General features: G+C 38.1%; 1 protein-coding gene across 1 annotated transcript in view; it reads left to right on the top strand.

Annotated features, from left to right (window-relative positions):
- Positions 1-3,859: 3,859 nt before the first annotated feature.
- The window catches only part of LRRIQ4 (leucine rich repeats and IQ motif containing 4), a gene marked incomplete at its 3' end in the record, with an annotated part of 34,405 nt that continues 20,547 nt past the window's right edge, over positions 3,860-17,717 (top strand). The window contains exon 1 of the mRNA XM_049775570.1: positions 3,860-4,873. Within this exon, the coding sequence (XP_049631527.1) occupies positions 3,860-4,873 (1,014 nt within the window). The remainder of the gene's footprint in view (positions 4,874-17,717) is intronic.

Raw genomic sequence — 17,717 nt, 5'->3', positions numbered from 1 at the left:
GTCTCCCAAGCACAGCCAGGAGCACGGCCTAATTAACCCCTGATTACTTGGGCTGATGTTAGCTCTCAAAATAAAACAAAAGGTGAAATACTGAAACGTTAATCGACATGCAATTCAGTGTCTTAGAGCAGGGCTCTTCAAACTGTAGAACCCTGGTCAGGTATACCAGACTGGCATAACCAAGGCACTAGGCTAGTGGATTTTAATCCTTGTACACCTGTGGATTGGCAATTGAAGATCACCAATTTAATGAATTTTGAGTTAAGACTGGAAAGTAAAGGAAGTTGAGGCTTAATTGCTCTTCAGGGAATGCTGGGAAAGGGAGTAAGAAGCTTAGCATCTTTTTTTGTTACTTTGTTTAAGGGCTATACCTGTTGGTGTTTGGTTCTATTGCCTATGGTGCTGGGGCTCCAGCTCTCTTTCTTAGGCCAGTCTTACACTTTTGATCTAGGGAGAGGCTAATAAACAAGACCAGAACAAAATAAACAGTAAAGAGCTGTTTTAACTAGACAGCACCTGTAGCACTGTAAAACAAACAAACAAAAAAAAAATAGTATTTGCACAAACTGATAACTGGGATATCAGAGTGTATATCGAATAGGATGGTCAACTCATTTCACTACATTTGTCATTACTCCCAGTGAATTCTGATCAAGGAAGGAAATCGGTGTTTTGCTTAGTTTTGTTTTAATAAACCTTGAGGGCTTGATATGTTGCTCTGTGGGTAGAGCACCTGTCTTGAATGTTCAAAGCCCTGGATTCAATTCCCAGTTTTGCATAAAACAAGACTACCTCCCACCTTTGAGAATTTCTGATTAGTGAGGAGGTGAGGGAGAATGTTGTTAGCTTACTTCAAAGAAAGCTGAGAGGTTCACTGAGAGCTTAAGTGTTAAGGAACTCTAGCTTGAATTTGAGCTTTCTAAATGAACCAAAGAAATAAAAAATGAGTATGTCATTTCCATGCTCCATTAAAAAAGGCATTCTTTATATTTGTCTGGAACATAAGTAGATATAATTAATAAATTAATTTTTGTCTTTGGCTATAGCTGAGCCCAAATCATTAATGTTAAAGTTTACGGTCTTGGGGTCAGAGTGATAGTATAGTGGTTAAAGCACTTACCTTGTAAGCACTGGATCAGATTCAATCCCTGGTAATCCAAGCCTTGATTGTAGCCTTGATTGTAGTCAAAAAACAAGGCCTTTAGAAGTGTGGTGTAGGGCCCGGAGAGATAGCACAGCGGCGTTTGCCTTGCAAGCAGCCAATCCAGAACCAAAGGCGGTTTGTTCGAATCCCAGTGTCCCATATGGTCCCCCGTGCCTGCCAGGAGCTATTTCTGAGCAGACAGCCAGGAGTAACCCCTGAGCATCGCCGGGTGTGGCCCAAAAACCAAAAACCAAAAAAAAAAAAAAAAAAAAGTGTGGTGTAGAAGTAAAGCTACACCACTAGGTGTAGCTGCAAAATAAAAGTTGTGGCACTAGTGTGTAGATTAGCCACATCCCACCACAATCTGTACTCAAAAATCTACCAGTATTCCTATGTCAACTCAGGTATGGTTTTCTTTCTAACTTTCCTAAGTGTCTCCCTTATTTTCCTTTTCTTCCTTCTCCTTCCTAGTAATATTCCTAAGCCAAATCTTCCTAACCTTCTCCTCACTATCCATTTATAAATTTTGTCATTGTTTTATGATGTCAATTCCTTGTTTTGTCTCTCTGTATTCCACAAACTTCTGAGATCACCGTGTATTTGTTATTTTTTTGTTTAGCTTAATATGATATCCTTCATTTGCATTCATGTTTCTGTAAAGTTAGTGATTTAACTATTTCTTATAACTGCATAATATTCTATTATATATGTACTACAACTTCTTTATCCATTCATCTGTTGTTGAACATCTGGGTTTTTTCCATATTTTTGTTATTGTGCTAAATGCTAAAATGACATAGTATGCACATGTATTTTTAGTTGGTGCTTTTGTATTTTGGGGATAAATTGTCTAATAAATGGATCATTAATTTTTTTGAGAACTCTCCATACTGTCTTTCAGAAAGTCTGAATGAGACATTTCCACCAACAGTGGATAAGGATTACTTTTTTTTTTTAACCACATTGCTATCATCTCTGGTTGTTTCCAGTCTTTTTAATGTATGCGTAATGAATGCCCATGGTATAGGATCTCTTTGATATGTTGTATTTGATTTGCTAATATTTTGTTGAAGACCTTCACATTTATGTTCATTAAGGATCTGAACTTGTAATTTTCTTTTTTTGGTGTGTGTGTGTGTGTGTGTGTGTGTGTGTGTGTGTGTGTGTGTGTGTGTTTGGGCTACACCTGACGACGACGCTCAAGGGGTTACTTCTGGATCTGCACTCAGAAATTGCTCTTGGCAGGCTCGGGGAACCATATGGGATGCCAGGGATCAAACCACTGTTGGTCCTGGGTGTGCCGCGTGAAAGGCAAACGCCCTACCACTGTCCTATCTCTCCAACCCCTGTAATTTTCTTTTTTTTAAAAAATTGTATTTGGGGCCCGGAGAGATAGCACAGCGGTGTTTGCCTTGCAAGCAGCCGATCCAGGACCAAAGGTGGTTGGTTCGAATCCCGGTGTCCCATATGGTCCCCCGTGCCTGCCAGGAGCTATTTCTGAACAGACAGCCAGGAGTAACCCCTGAGCATCGCCGGGTGTGGCCCAAAAACAAACAAACAATTGTATCTGTCCAACTTCACCACTTTGCCACTGCTTTACCTTTGTTGAGACACCTAACTACCAAAACTCCAGGTATGCCAGTATTTGAGCTGATAATTGTAGGAGTGAATGCAGGAAACCTCCCCCGCGCACACACACACATATACAGCTGCCTTCCATACTTCTGGAAGCCCTGGCAACCACAGACATGTCCCACAGCTGCCACCATGCCCGCTAATCAGCCAGCTCCATAGACTCATTTTCAAAACAGATGTAAAACTAGTCAGAAAAATAATGGGTAAACTGGTCATGCAGCTGAAAACTGGAGCATTCTTGGGAGGAGGGACAGTGCAAGTCTTCCCTGCCAAAGCATTGGCAGCTGCACCCACCACCCATCTTTGCCACCATTTTAATGGCCCAATTTAAGTGCTTTACCACAGATCTCTGCAGAGACAGCCTAACAGAACAAAATTCCCAGAATAACAGCATCTGGATTGAGAACTGTAGAATTTTCTTAGAGTAAATACAGGCAACACATACAATCTGAGTAAAATGAAATACTATATGCATACACACATAGGCAAATATTCTAGGTTTACCTAATCATGAAGTGAAAGTAATGTTAAGAAAAAATAGGGCCAGAGAGATAGCATGGAGATAGAGCATTTGCCTTGCATGCAGAAGTGTGGTGGTTCGAATCGCAGCATCCCATATGGTTCCCCGAGCTTGCCAGGGGTGATTTCTGAGTGTAAAGCCAGGAGTAACCCTTGAGTGCTGCTGGGTGTGACCCAAAAACCAAAAACAAAAAGAAAAAAAGAAGAAAAAATTGTATAGGTATTTGAAAGCCCATAATTTAAGAAAAAAAATTCTATATGTCTAGAGAACCTAAAGTGCTAATAACCTTGAACAGGAAAACTGATACACATAGAATCAAGATAGCTATCTTTAAAAAGTTAAATCAGACTTTTTTTTATATGTATTAACCTGTAAAAGTTCAACTTTCTCTCAAAATAAAAATTTTAAATTTATATTTTATGCTGTTACATCATTTCAAGAAATACATTTAAACTTTTCTGTCTTATTGATACCAGGACTTTATCAAGTATGTAAACTCATGTTTTTCTTTCTTTTCATAATATTTTAGATTTTGAATATTTGACCTTTTCATCAAAATAATGTCTGTGGTACCACCAATAGCTGTTTCATCTAAATGTTTTAAAAATGATCCAGTATTGGTTTGTGATAAAACATATTTCATTGATGCTTCTAATAAGAGCTTGAATACTTTTCCGTTAAGTATCCTACTATTAAAGGAATTAGAAGAAGTGCATCTAGAAAACAATGAGATTGATGAAATCCCCAGTGCTATTCAGAATTTAGAGAACATCAGAGTCCTTTACCTGAACAAAAACAAATTGAGTGAACTGTGTCCAGAGATGGGGAAACTGAGTAAATTGGAGGGCTTGGACCTGAGCAACAATCCCCTCTTGGTGTCTTCCCTGCACGTCCTCAGTAATATCCATTCCTTGCGTGAACTCCGTCTCTACAACAGCGACCTGGAGGAGATTCCTATTGTCATCTGTAAATTCCTTCATCATTTGGAGCTGCTTGGACTGAGTGGAAACAAACTGAAAGCTCTGCCCAGGGAAGTAATGACTCTAACCAAACTAAGGGAGATATACTTGAAGCATAATCAATTTGAAAGTTTCCCTCCAGAACTATGCATGCTCCCTAATCTTGAGATCATTGATTTTGATGAGAACAAAATAAGTGTCATCCCAGAGGAGATCAAGGACCTAAAGAAGCTGCAGAAGTTTTATGTGGCTAATAACAACTTGTCTATTCTACCTGAGTCACTGGGACAGTGTACTTACCTATCAGTGTTGGATTTATCCTATAACTATCTACGCTTCATCCCACAAACTCTATCTGGGATATTGGAGATGACTGAATTGGGTCTGAGTGGCAACCACCTAGGGAAGATATCACACTTCATATGCAAGTGGACCTCACTGCACCTGCTCTACATGCATAACACGGGTCTAAAAGGACTGCGCCGCTCTTTCCGGCATTTGATCAACTTGCGTTTCCTGGATCTCAGCCAAAATTCTCTGGATTGTTGTCCACGATTTATCTGTGCAATGAAAAATCTGGAAGTGCTGGCACTGGATGATAATAAGCTATGGAAGGTAATTATTGTCTTTCTGGCTATAATTTTTCTCTAAACTAAACCTAAATTGGTGTAGTTTATGCCCAAACATCAACAAATCTGAATTGATCTTATGAGTAATGATTAGGGTTAACAAATAAGGTGATAATATATCACTCTTCTACCCAGAAACAAAAAGAACATGAATAGTCGTGTTTATTTAGACTATGTATGTGTCAGTCACTGGGATGTTTTACATAGACTATGTGAGAAGAAACTGTCATACCTTCTGTGTCTCCAATTGGATCTAAGAACTAAGTTGATCTAAGACAGATGAATATATATAAAAGCATATATTTTTGTTTTGTTTTGTTTTTGGGTCACACCCGGCAGCGCTCAGTGGCTAGTTCTGGTTCTATGCTCAGAAATCACCTCTGGCAGGCACAGGGGATCATATGGGATGCCGGGATTCGAACCACCCTTCTTCGGCATGAAAGGTAAATGCCTTACCTCCATGTTATCTCTCCGGCCCCAAAGCATATATTTTATACTTGATTTTTACAAGTACTTGTGAGCCTTCACAAGAAAATGAAGATCAGAAGTGACTAGAGATAAAAGTTTCTTAGAACTTTTGGATGAAGTTGCAAGTTTGTAAATAATTCCAAAGAAATTAGGCTATGGCTTCTAAACTTCTGAGCTTCTAGCTCAGGACAGAAGGTACCTTTCACATAGGTTATTTCTATCATGCTTTCAGGACAAACAGATCATTGTCATCTTCTAGCAGCAATTATTTTTTCCTATTATTTAAACAAGTTATTCATTACTGGTTTTCAATCTTACAATGTATGCCACCCTTTACCCATGAACATTTCCCTACCAATGTCCCCAGTTTCCCTCCTCCCAAGCTGCCTGTCTTTTGGGTAGGCATTTAACCTCTCTCTCTCTCTCTCTCTCTCTCTCTCTCTCTCTCTCTCTCTCTCTCTCTCTCTCTTTCTCTCTCTCTCTCACTCATCTTTTTCCCCTTTAGACACTGTGGATTGCACTAATGTTAATGAAGTAGTACCATACATATAACTATCTCTGTTCAACACCCAGAGTAATCAGTTCCAACTATCATTGTCATAGTTGTCCCATTTCTACTCTAACTGCACTGCTCCACTATTTGTGGGAAGCTTTCTACCATGTTTTGGTCCTCCTCTTCCTCATCTCTGTTGTCTTTGGATACTACCATATAATCTTTTATTTTTCTTATATCCCGTAAATGGGTGAAATTATTGTCTCTTCCTCTCCCTCTGACTCATTTCATTCAGCACAATAGCCTCCATCTCCATCTATATATAAGCAAATTTCGTAACTTCATTTTTCTTAATCACTGTATAGTATTTTATTGTGTAAAAGTAACACCACTTCTTTAGCCATTCATTTGTTATCAGGCACCTGGGTTGTTTCCAGATTCTGGCTATTGTAAATAGTGCTGTGATGAACATAGGAATGCAGATACTTTTCTGTATTGTTATTTTTGTATTCTTAAGGTATATCCCTAGGACTGTTGTTGCTAGATCATATGGGAACACAATTTCTAGTTTATTGAGGAATATCTATATTGTTTTCCAAAAAGGCTAGTCAGCATTCTCTCCAGCAGTGAATGAGAGTTCCTTTCTTCTCGCATCCACACCCGCATTTGTTGTTCTTGTTCTTTGTGATGTGTGCCAGTCTCTGTGGTGTGAGATGAGATCATTGTTGTTTTGATTTACATCTCCCTGAAGATTAATGATGTGGAGAATTTTTTCATGTACCTTTTGGGTATCTGTTTTTTTCTTTGAGGAAATGTTCATTTCTTCTCAGCATTTTTGAATGGGATTAGATTTTTTTTCTTGCTGAGTTTTACCAGTGCTTAAAATAGCTTAGATCACAGGTCCTCAAACTATGGCCCACAGGACATTTGGGACCTGCAAAGGACAATTATCTGGCATGCTGGGTGATTTTGCCACAGCTGCCTGTCCTGCTTAACAGCTGACTCATCCTGGGCCCACACTGCACATGTGTGGGATATGTATCTCACTCTCCAACTCCCCTCTCTCTCTCTGTCTTTCTACTCCTTTCAGTCTCAGGCAGGGGTCTTCAAACTATGGTCCACCAAAAGAAAGCCCATGGTTCCCATTTGAATACTGGTAAGTTTGTTGATTTAACTTTACTTGCTCTTCATTTTAAATATTTTATTTGTTCCCATTCTGTTTCTTTTTTTTACTTCAAAATGAAATGTGCAGTGTGCATAGGAATTCAGTTGCTTTTATGAATGGGGATAAAGCCTCAGAAAGTCTTTAAATATACCAGAACTTTCTGTTTCTTAATGAACACTTCAAAAACGAATGTTAGCAAATCCAGTGAGCTGAGACGTTAGTTGAAGAGACCAGTAAGTAATAAGCTCAAAGAAGGATCAGTGGGAAAATGGAAAACATCCAGCCAAACAGAAATAGTGAATCCAAAGATTACAGTATCTGACCTAAAAACATGTAGTGTTCTGGTGCCATCCACCCCCTCCCCACAAGGTCGATGCAAGGGTGGATAAGGATCTCTTCCAGCCTGTAGCCTCTGAGGCCAGACTCAGAAAAGAAGGGAAGACTGCAAGCCACAGACCACTTGCAGGGAAGTATTGTCAGAGCAATAGGCTTCATTTATTGAAGGGATTAGATTTTTTTTCTTGCTGAGTTTTACCAGTGCTTAAAATAGCTTATATCACAGGTTCTCAAACTATGGCCCACAGGACATTTGGGATCTGCAAAGGACATTTATTTTTTATGGGCAAACTTTAGGCAGGAAACAGAATGTGGGGTAATACTGCTTAGGCAATGCAGCAACAAGATGGTATGCAGAGACAACAATCACAGGGTATATAACATCATTGATTTGGATAGTATGCAAAGATAGTGGTTATAATGCCCATGGAATCATTAAATCAGGAAGTATGTAAAGATAGTGGTTGCAATGCTCATGGCATCATTAAATCAGGAGATATGTAAAGATAGCGGTTGCAATGTTTATGGCACTATTAGCCTAGACAGGTTGTTTGACCTGGATGACTTTCTCCTTAGCTCATCCTGCACACATAACAGCAGGGACACAAGTTTCTTTTCTTTTTTTTTTTTTTTTTTTTTGGTTTTTGGGTCACACCTGGCAGTGCTCAGGGGTTATTCCTGGCTCCAGGCTCAGAAATTGCTCCTGGCAGGCACAGGGGACCATATGGGGCGCCGGGATTCGAACCGATGACCTCCTGCATGAAAGGCAAACGCCTTACCTCCATGCTGTCTCTCCGGCCCCAGGGACACAAGTTTCTAAACAGAGACTTTCTTTTATATTCAAAGCCAGCTTGCAGAAATCTTCTATTTTCCAGCCTTCCCCCCCCCCCCCCCACAAAACAAAACAGCAGCAAAGTACAAAAGCAGAATGGAAGAAATTAAAACTTAATGACTTCAAATACAAGGTATATGGCATCAACAATAAGGAAGAGAAAAAAATTTTCTTAATGAAGAGCACTTAAGAGTTTATGGAGTATCATTTGGAGGATAAGCTTCTTCTACTTAGGTCCATCAAGATAGAGGGAAAAAGAAGGAGGGCTGATAGAAGGAATAATAATTAATAGCTAACCCTACCTGAGCTGTGAAGTAAATACACTGATCATGAGGTCCATAGACCAATAAGCCTACATAAAGAACATCTAAACACATTGTAATAATAAAGGCAAGAAGAAAAGAAAAACAGAGATAAAATCTTATCAGTTTTTCCTCTAGGAAAGAACATGTAATCAGTCCCCAGTAAAACCAATTCCCTCAACATTTGGGAGAAACTGCAAGGGTCAACAAATCTGGAGTACAATGGATAAACCTTGCCCTAGGAAAAACCACCTTCGTGATCATGGTATCTCCTTGCAAGCTAAGTATTCACATCAGAATTTTCAAATTAAACTCTACAAGTAATAATGGAATAGCATGATATGTTCAAAGGACTGAGTGAGAGAATCTCCAACCTCCAATCCTCTATCCTGCCAAGGAAGTGATAAAAACTTGCATACCTTGATAACTGAGAACATTTGTTGCCTGCAAAACTACTTCAAAGAATGTTATGTTCGCCTATAAAAAGCAAGAAGAACCCTTTTCTTCAAAGTAAGATAACAGTATAGTAAAATGGGGAAAAGACTGAATATGTAAAAATATCCTAAAGAGGGGCTGATGAGGTGGTGCTAGAGGTAAGGTGTCTGCCTTGCAAGCGCTAGCCAAGGAAGGACCACGGTTCGATCCCCCAGTGTCCCATATGGTCCCCCCAAGCCAGGGGCATTTTTGAGCACTTAGCCAGGAGTAATCCCTGAGCATCAAACGGGTGTGGTCCGAAAAACCAAAAAAAAAAAAAAAAAAGATATCCTAAATTGTACTCTAAAATTAGATGATTTAAGCTTGAAAGTGTAAATAATTTTAGAACTTGAAACGTAAATGGAACCATCAACTCAAAACAAGCCATTAGATGAAAATGTACAGAGGAAATGAATAGACACCTCTCCAAGGAAGACCAACAGATGGCCATCAGGCACATGAAAAAATGCTCATCATTACTTAACATTACAGTAATCCAGATTAAGGTGACAATGAGATATCACCTTATACTAGTAAGGGTGGCACATATAAAAAATACTGGGAACAATCTGTGTTGGTGAGATATAGTGAAAAAGGGACACACCCATACTGCTGGTGAGAGGACTGTGTGGTTCAGCCTCTCTAGAAAGCATATATAGTATTCTCCGTAAACTTGGAATTGAGCTGTAATTTTACTTTTAGATATCTACACCCCCAGATGGATAAACATTTATTCAAAAGGATGTATGCACACCACTGTTTATTGCTGCACTCAGTACAAAAACTAAGAGTTGGAACCAACCTAGATTTCCAACAACAGATGAGGGGCTTATGAAGATGTAGTGTGTGTGTATATATATATGTATATATATATACATATATATATACACACATATGTAATTTAGTACTACATAGTTGTAAGAAATAATGCAATCATGCAGTTCTCTGCAACATGAATGGAACTGGAAGATATGTTAAATGAAATAGGCCAGAAGAAGAAGGATAGAGAATAATATCACTTATATGTGGTACTTAGAATAACTACATAAGGAAATGAAATGGTTTAAATGACAGTTGCCTAGGTCACTTTAGATCATAGATTATAGTGAAGAGAAGGAAAGAAATGAGTGGAGGGAGAGAAAGATATGAAATAATAGGGTACAAGGGACAAGGGAATTTAGATATATTGGTGGTGTTAAGGAAGAACAAAAACTAAACATCCAAACCACACTTAAATCGTACAACAAAGAGTCAATAACTTTTTAAGAGTCAACAACACTTAAGTAATACAACAAACTTTAACAAACAAACTTTAAAACATGCCTGTTAAGATGGCAAGCTAGGGCAGGGGAGAGGTATAGGATAGATCTGGGAACATTAGTGGAGGGAGAAGGCTGCTGGTGGTGGGATTGATGTTGAAACTATGCCTAAAACTCAACTATGAATAACTTTGTACATCACAATACTTTAAATAACTTTTTAAAGTATTAGAAGATACATATGGAAGCAGATCTCTTCATAACTGTTTAGAATTAAGACACAAGTGGGGAAATTAAAATATAAAAGTAATGCCAGTGAACAAAACTCCCTTATCAAAAGTGGCTGGATAGATCAGAGGGAAAAGCCCAGTTTCTCCTGCTTACAAGAAAGACATTTGGAATCTCATAATAAACACAGGCCCTGACTATGAAATGTTAGGAAACAAATATACACAAAAATGATCAACTGAAAATGCAGAAATGCCATATTTGTATCATATTGATTAGCATTCAAACTAAAGAAGATAGCCCCAGCGCCATTACAGAAACCTCATTCACCCGGAGACAGGGAAACCTGTGCGGGTGGTAGTGGGGAGGCGGCAAGGCGTCTCCAAGGAGTCTCCAGAACTAATGACCTCAACAGAGCTTAAGAAGAGCCACGGGGCATCTTGTCCACCCCAGCCATCCCCCAGCACCCTCGTGGGCGGTAGGGTCAGCACAAGGCATCTGTCCTACCGGGCAAGACAGGTAGGTGGATGCCGGGGTGGGGTGGGGGGACACACTAGTCCTTAACGCCTTCCACCAAACTGAATCAGGGTGGTCCTTGGGTCTTCCCCAACAGCTTTCCTTCTTTCCCATCAGTCCTCATTTTCCAAACCTAGTGCGTCTGCAAGAAAATTGTAGGTAGTTTACCATGATACCATAATGCTCACAATTTTAGATTGCTTTTAGGAAAGGAATTGGGATGCTCAAGGTCCACTGAACAATATTTCATGGCATATTCTCTCAATACCATATCAGTTAGTTTTCGAGAAGGTTCTATAAACAATATAATCCATGAAGACTTTCCCTACTAACGCTTTTCCTTGCCAACTAGGAATAGTTCATAAAATGGAAAACTTTAACAGTAGACTTGCTGGCATTAATTTATTATTTTTTTAAGTGTTATGTCCCATTTCACCTGGGTCAGCTTTTCAATTGTAACCCATGAATCGGTCCTTAGAGTCTGTCAACATATATGCATTAAGTGTATATGTTTGCCATACAAATGTCTGTCTAAAGTCCGTCTGTAATAAATATAATATCAATTTCATGGTATAAACTCCCCATACAGTGCTCATTACCATAGCACTTAGTTTTTTTAGACTTGAAAATTATGATTGTTTTTAATAATGCTATATACACAACCTAATCCATGAAGCCTTTCTTCAGTAAAGTTCACCCTCACTAACCATAATTGGCCTAAAATCTTTACATCAGATTTGCCAGCTTTACATATTTATTTTCTTTTTCTTTTCTTTTTAAGTGTTCTGTCCTATATCACCTGGGTCAGCTTTTCAAATGTAACTCATGGATCTATCCTTTGTGTCTGCCAATGTATATGCATGAGTATTTGTGTTCACCATACCAATGTCAGTCTAATATTCGTCTGTAATAGATATAATATCTATGTTGTATTTTGTTCTCCTCCATCACAGATAACCCCTTCCCCCCTTTGCTTACCACCTTACAAATCCTTTTCTAGCCCTTCATGTTATTTCCCCACATTTAACCTTTTTTACCCACAGTCCTTAACTCTTCATAAAGCAGAACATTCTCCCATCTCAGCTAGATGACAACCAGCTCCCGAAGTGAAAAGGTAGATTCTAAGCCTGAGAATCTCTGCTGCTATTGATTTGCTCTCAGCGACCCCTTTTCCTCCACCCTCCTTCACTGTGGACTTTCTCTTGCTACCAGATTCAGTTGCTGAGAAGTTCCCTGCTTGAGGACATTTCCTGATATGTGACTGCTGGGAGCCATTTTCCTTAGACTCCACAAAACCAAATCACAGGTTGAAGCTGCACCCTGGAGTTTACTCTGCCACCCCAACTATTTCAAAAGACTTAAAGGGGATATGTACATTTCATTTGAATATCTCTTTAGATGCATTCCTTTAATAGGCAAAACCACTATCAACTATCTTCTTATGTAGTGGCAATTTCCCATATTTTTGGGATCTGTTTAGTATGGAATTCTAGTAGATAAGTCTCTGTTTAGAGTTTATATCAGAATAAGGTTATGGGGACTGTTGGTTTTGTTACTTCGGCCCCCACATATACCAGTAATACCTTGTGGCATTGTTCCTTTTTGCATACGCACATCAAAATGTGAAAAGTTAACATATGCAAATAAGTTCTTATCTAATAGAGATAGGAACACACAAAATTTTATATTGCAGTGGGGCTTTACACCCTGAACACTTGGCATAGTGACTTAGCTTGAACTTCAATAGATTGAAATTGACCATGCACCCCTGAATTATGGATACCATTTGCGGAAACAAACACAATTTTCTAAACCTTCACCCGAAATAAAAATTTTACCAAAGACGGCCCAACTACTGCCATGGAACTGACTTACTCCAAAGAGTGTTCTCCTGATGACTTGGTAATAGCAATAGTCTGATTTAGGGCAGCATTCTCTGCAATACTACCTAATGGTGAAATGAATCAGAAGTGCTACACACCACCCAGATTTCGACACAGGACCTGTACAGAAACCAGAATTTTTAAGTACAGAAACCTGACAGCAACAACTGTGATGGTGAAGAGCTGTTACTGAGACCACAGAGAAAGAATATGAGGTTGGGCAACCTAGTATGCCTGAATCCTGAAGTTGTTCTTATGCCAAAATACTTCATAAGTAAGGTCTCCCTGTTTTTAGGCCAAAGGTTTTTCATTTCTAATTCTCCCATATTTTTCTGTGCCTAAGCAAACAAGAACTGCCGCACACACACACACACACACACACACACACACACACACACACCTTTTTTTTAGTGTATTTCCTATCTTAAAAGGAGCTTACTAAACCTTCTACTGTATTAATGACTTTATTGGAGATACAATAATTTTCACTAATATACTTGCTAATGAACTGTTTCTTCCTTTTTCCATATTATTATTTTATTATTATTTTTTAGTTTTTCTATTTTCTTTTTATTTTTTAATAACTTCACTTTTGGTCATCCTAAAACAAATGTATTAAGATCAGTTATGTCAACTATGTAATACATTTTCTTTCAAAAATTTTTAAAAAAATAACAAACTAAAGAAGATAATAGGAGTGGACATTATATACCACTTAGGGGAATCAAAAAATAAAGAGAACAATTTGTTCTCTTACTCTTTTTTTTTTTTTTTTTTTTTTTTTTTTTTTGGTTTTTGGGCCACACCCGGTGATGCTCAGGGGTTACTCCTGGCTCTCTGCTCAGAAATAGCTCCTGGCAGGCACGGGGGACCATATGGGACACCGGGATTCGAACCAACCACCTTTGGTCCTAGATTGGCTGCCTGCAAGGCAAACGCCGCTGTGCTATCTCTCCGGGCCCTTGTTCTCTTACTCTTAATTCTTATTAACACATATGCACCAACACAAAGGGGCAACAGTTTGTAAAGCAAATACTAATAGACCTAAGGAGATATGTCAAGGACAACACAATAATAGTGGGAGACTAACTAGGTAAAATATCAATATGAAAAAAAAGGCCTAAATTAGGAATTGAAAGGACTGAGATTAATTTACATGTCCAATAATTTCCATTCTACAAAAGCTGAATAAATATTCTTCCATGCACATTGAGGATTATCCAGGATAGATCATTGGCTATGGCATATTTGAATTCTATAAAGTTACAGAAATTATAACTTATTTTTGTGTCACAAATTTAGAATGCTACTAATTAGAAATTAATTATTTTAAAATGTCAGGAGAATTCCAACTTTTGGAAACTGAAAAATGTATGATTGAACTATCATGAGTCAAAAGGAAAGTAAAGAGGAAATACAAGAGTCCTCAAAATAAATGAGAAAGAAGACAAACTATTCAAAAGAAAGAGATGCAGTAACCACAGAAACTCAAACACCTCAGAATCAACTAAATAAAGAGAATGACCTATACAAAGGAAACTGCAAAAGAGTGCTTCAAACTACAAAAGAGGACATGAGGAAATGGAGTCATATACCCTGTTTATAGATTGGGACAGCTAATATCATTAAAATGGCAATACTTTCCAAAGTTTTGTACAGATTTAATGCAATCCCTCTAATGATACCCATGACAAACACTCCCAAAATTCATTTGGAACAATAAATGCCCACAAATAGCTAAAGCAACCCTTAGGAAAAAGAAGATAGGAGGCATTGCTTTCCCCAACTTTAAATTGTACCTACAAAGTAATAGTCATTAAAACAGCATGGTTCTGGAATAAAGACAGACTTTCAGATCAGTGGAATAGACTTGAATATTAAGAGAACAGCCCATAGACATGTAACCAATTATTTTTTTTATAAAGGGGCAAGAAACACAAAGTTGAGTAAGGAATGCCTCTTCAACAGGTTGTGTTTGGATAAATGGTCAGCTACTTGTAAAAAAAAAAAAGGGGGGCAAACTTAGACCTCTGTCTAACCCATTCACAAAGGTCAAATCAAAATGGATCAAAAACCTTGATTTCAGACCTGAATCTATAAGTTATATAGAAGAAAATGTAAACAAAACGTTCCATTGCATCTTCAAGGAGGAAACACTGCTGTTCAAACAAGTTGAAGCAGAGATAAACAAATGGGGTTACATCCTTTGCACTTCAAAGAAAACAGTGAGTAAGATAAAAGACTACCCAGGTAATAGGAGAAACTATTCACCCAATACCCATCAGATATTGTGTTAATATCTAAGATATACAAAGTACTGACAGAACATTGGTGGCGGGAGTTACACTGGTGAAGGGCCGTGTACATTCAATGAATGAAATCCAAAACAGACTTTTTTGTAACCACTGTGCTTAAATACATTGTTTTTTACAAAAAACGATGCAATAAAAGCAGTACTAGGAGGAAATTTTTTTGTTTGTTTGTTTTTGGGCCACATCCAGTGACACTCAGGGGTTACTCCTGGCTATGAATTGCCCCTGGCTTGGGGGGCCATATGGAACGCCGGGGAATCAAACCACAGTTTATCCTCAGTTAGTATGTGCAAGGCAGATAGATGCCTTACCACTTGCACCACCGCTCCAGCCCCCTAAGAGGGAATTTGATCGCAATTCAGTCATACATTATGAAACAAGAAAAACAATTCAAATAAATAGTCTGCCTTTACTATAGAATAATAAAATAAAACATTTGTAACAGCATACCCTAATAGGTTTGGAGAGATAGTTCACATAGCCAGTGCATATGATTTACATGTTTGAGACCTGGGTTTTACTTCCTGTACCATTTGCTCTCAGTAAATGTTAGATGGATTCCCAAGCAACATGCTGGAGTGATAACAACATTCAGCAATAGCATACTACAATAAAAATTATGTGAATGTGGTCTCAAAATAGCTTATCTACAATATTTACACACTGTAGCTGATCTCTGATAATTGAAACCATAATAAAGCAAAACCATGACTGAAGACTATTGTGTTATGTTTTACCACTATACCAAATATGCACAAGTAAAATACCATTATATTGAATATGTAAACCTCTATATACTGTTATTCTTTTTTTACTTTATTTAAAGAAAATGCATCACATAGTTGACATAGTTGACCATAATACATTTGTTTCCAGATAAGTGAGAGCAAAATTATTTTTAAAATAAATAAAAGAAAAATAGGGGCCAGAGCAATAGTACAATAGTAGGGTATTTGTCTTGCATGCGGCCAACCTGGGTTCAATCCCAGTATGATCTCCCAAACCCACCAGGAGTGATTCCTGAGTGTAGAGCAAAGAGGAATCTCTGAACACTTCTGTGTGTAGCAAAAAAAAAATTTTAATATAAAAAAGTACAGTGACAGACAAATTTGTGAAAATTATTGTATTTCCAATGAAGTCATTGAAACAATGGAAAAAGGTTTAGTATGCTCTTGTTAGCTATTCATCCTGTTATTTCATTTGTTTCTGAACATTATGTGACCTCAGCTACACATTGACATCTAAATTGATGTGTCCTAAAAGGATGACAGCATCAGACAAATGAAGGTTTCCAGGAATTCAAAGCAATGATATTGCAACTTTCTCAGCTGCCAGACCTCCCAGAAGGAGGATGAGTATGGTGCCCACACTCACTTCAAAAAGGCTCTGATGATATCAGTTCAGATACCAACATCCCTGAAGTTTGGTCAGATTGGTATCTCTGCAGAGAACTGTAGTTGAGTGGTAAAGCTGGACCATAGGCAAAATGGTACTTATGGGTGTGCTTTAAAGAAAAGCTGTACCCAAAAATTAAGTGGACAGCAATAAACATGAAGCAGCAATTTTAATAAAGTGTTAGATTGAGAAATACTTTCTCATTATTTTGGACTGCGCTGAACGTAGTGCTTTATACTAAAAAGAGAAATGTTTCTGATGAAGAATTTTGAAATAGCCTAAAGGAGAAATTTAAATATCAATTTCTCTGGAGACTTTTTCTTCTTTATTTTTTTCCATTGGAGTAAGAGCATCTCTTTTCTTCTTTTTTTAATTTAATTTTATTATATTTAAACACATTGATTACATACATGATTGTGTTTGGGTTTCAGTCATGTAAAGAACACCACCCATCACCAGTGCAACATTCCCATAACCAGTGTCCCAAATCTTCCTTTTCCCCACCCCACCCCTGCCTGTACTCTAGACAGGCTTTCTATTTCCTTCATACATTCATTCTCATTGTTAGGATAGTTCACAATGTGGTTATTTCTCTAACTAAACTTATCTCTCTTTGTGGTGAGCTTCATGATGTGAGTTGTAACTTCCAGCCCTCCTCTCTTTTGTCCTGGAAATTATTATTGCAAGAATGTCTTTCATTTTCTTAAAACCCATAGATGAGTTAGACCTTCTCTCTCTCTCTCTCTCTCTCTCTCTCTCTCTCTCTCTCTCTCTCTCTCTCTCTCTCTCTGACTTATTTCACTCAGAATAATAGATTCCATGTACATCCATGTATATATGTACCACAGTTTCTTTAGCCATTCGTCTGTTGAAGGGCATCTTGGTTGTTTCCAGAATCTTGCTATGGTAAATTGTGCTGCAATGAATATAGGTGTAAGGAAGGGATTTTTGTATTGTATTTTTGTGTTCCTAGGGTATATTCCTAGGAGTGGTATAGCTGGATCGTATAGGAGCTCAATTTCCAGTTTTTGGAGGAATCTCCATATTGCTTTCCATAAAGGTTGGACTAGACGGTATTCCCACCAGCAGTGGATAAGAGTTCCTTTCTCTCCACATCCCCGCCAGCACTGCTTGTTCTCATTTTTTGTGATGTGTGCCAATCTCTGT

This window comes from Suncus etruscus, chromosome 6 (assembly GCF_024139225.1).
Source record: "Suncus etruscus isolate mSunEtr1 chromosome 6, mSunEtr1.pri.cur, whole genome shotgun sequence".
NCBI lineage: Eukaryota > Metazoa > Chordata > Mammalia > Eulipotyphla > Soricidae > Suncus > Suncus etruscus.
This window is presented reverse-complemented; position numbering and strand designations above follow the sequence as displayed.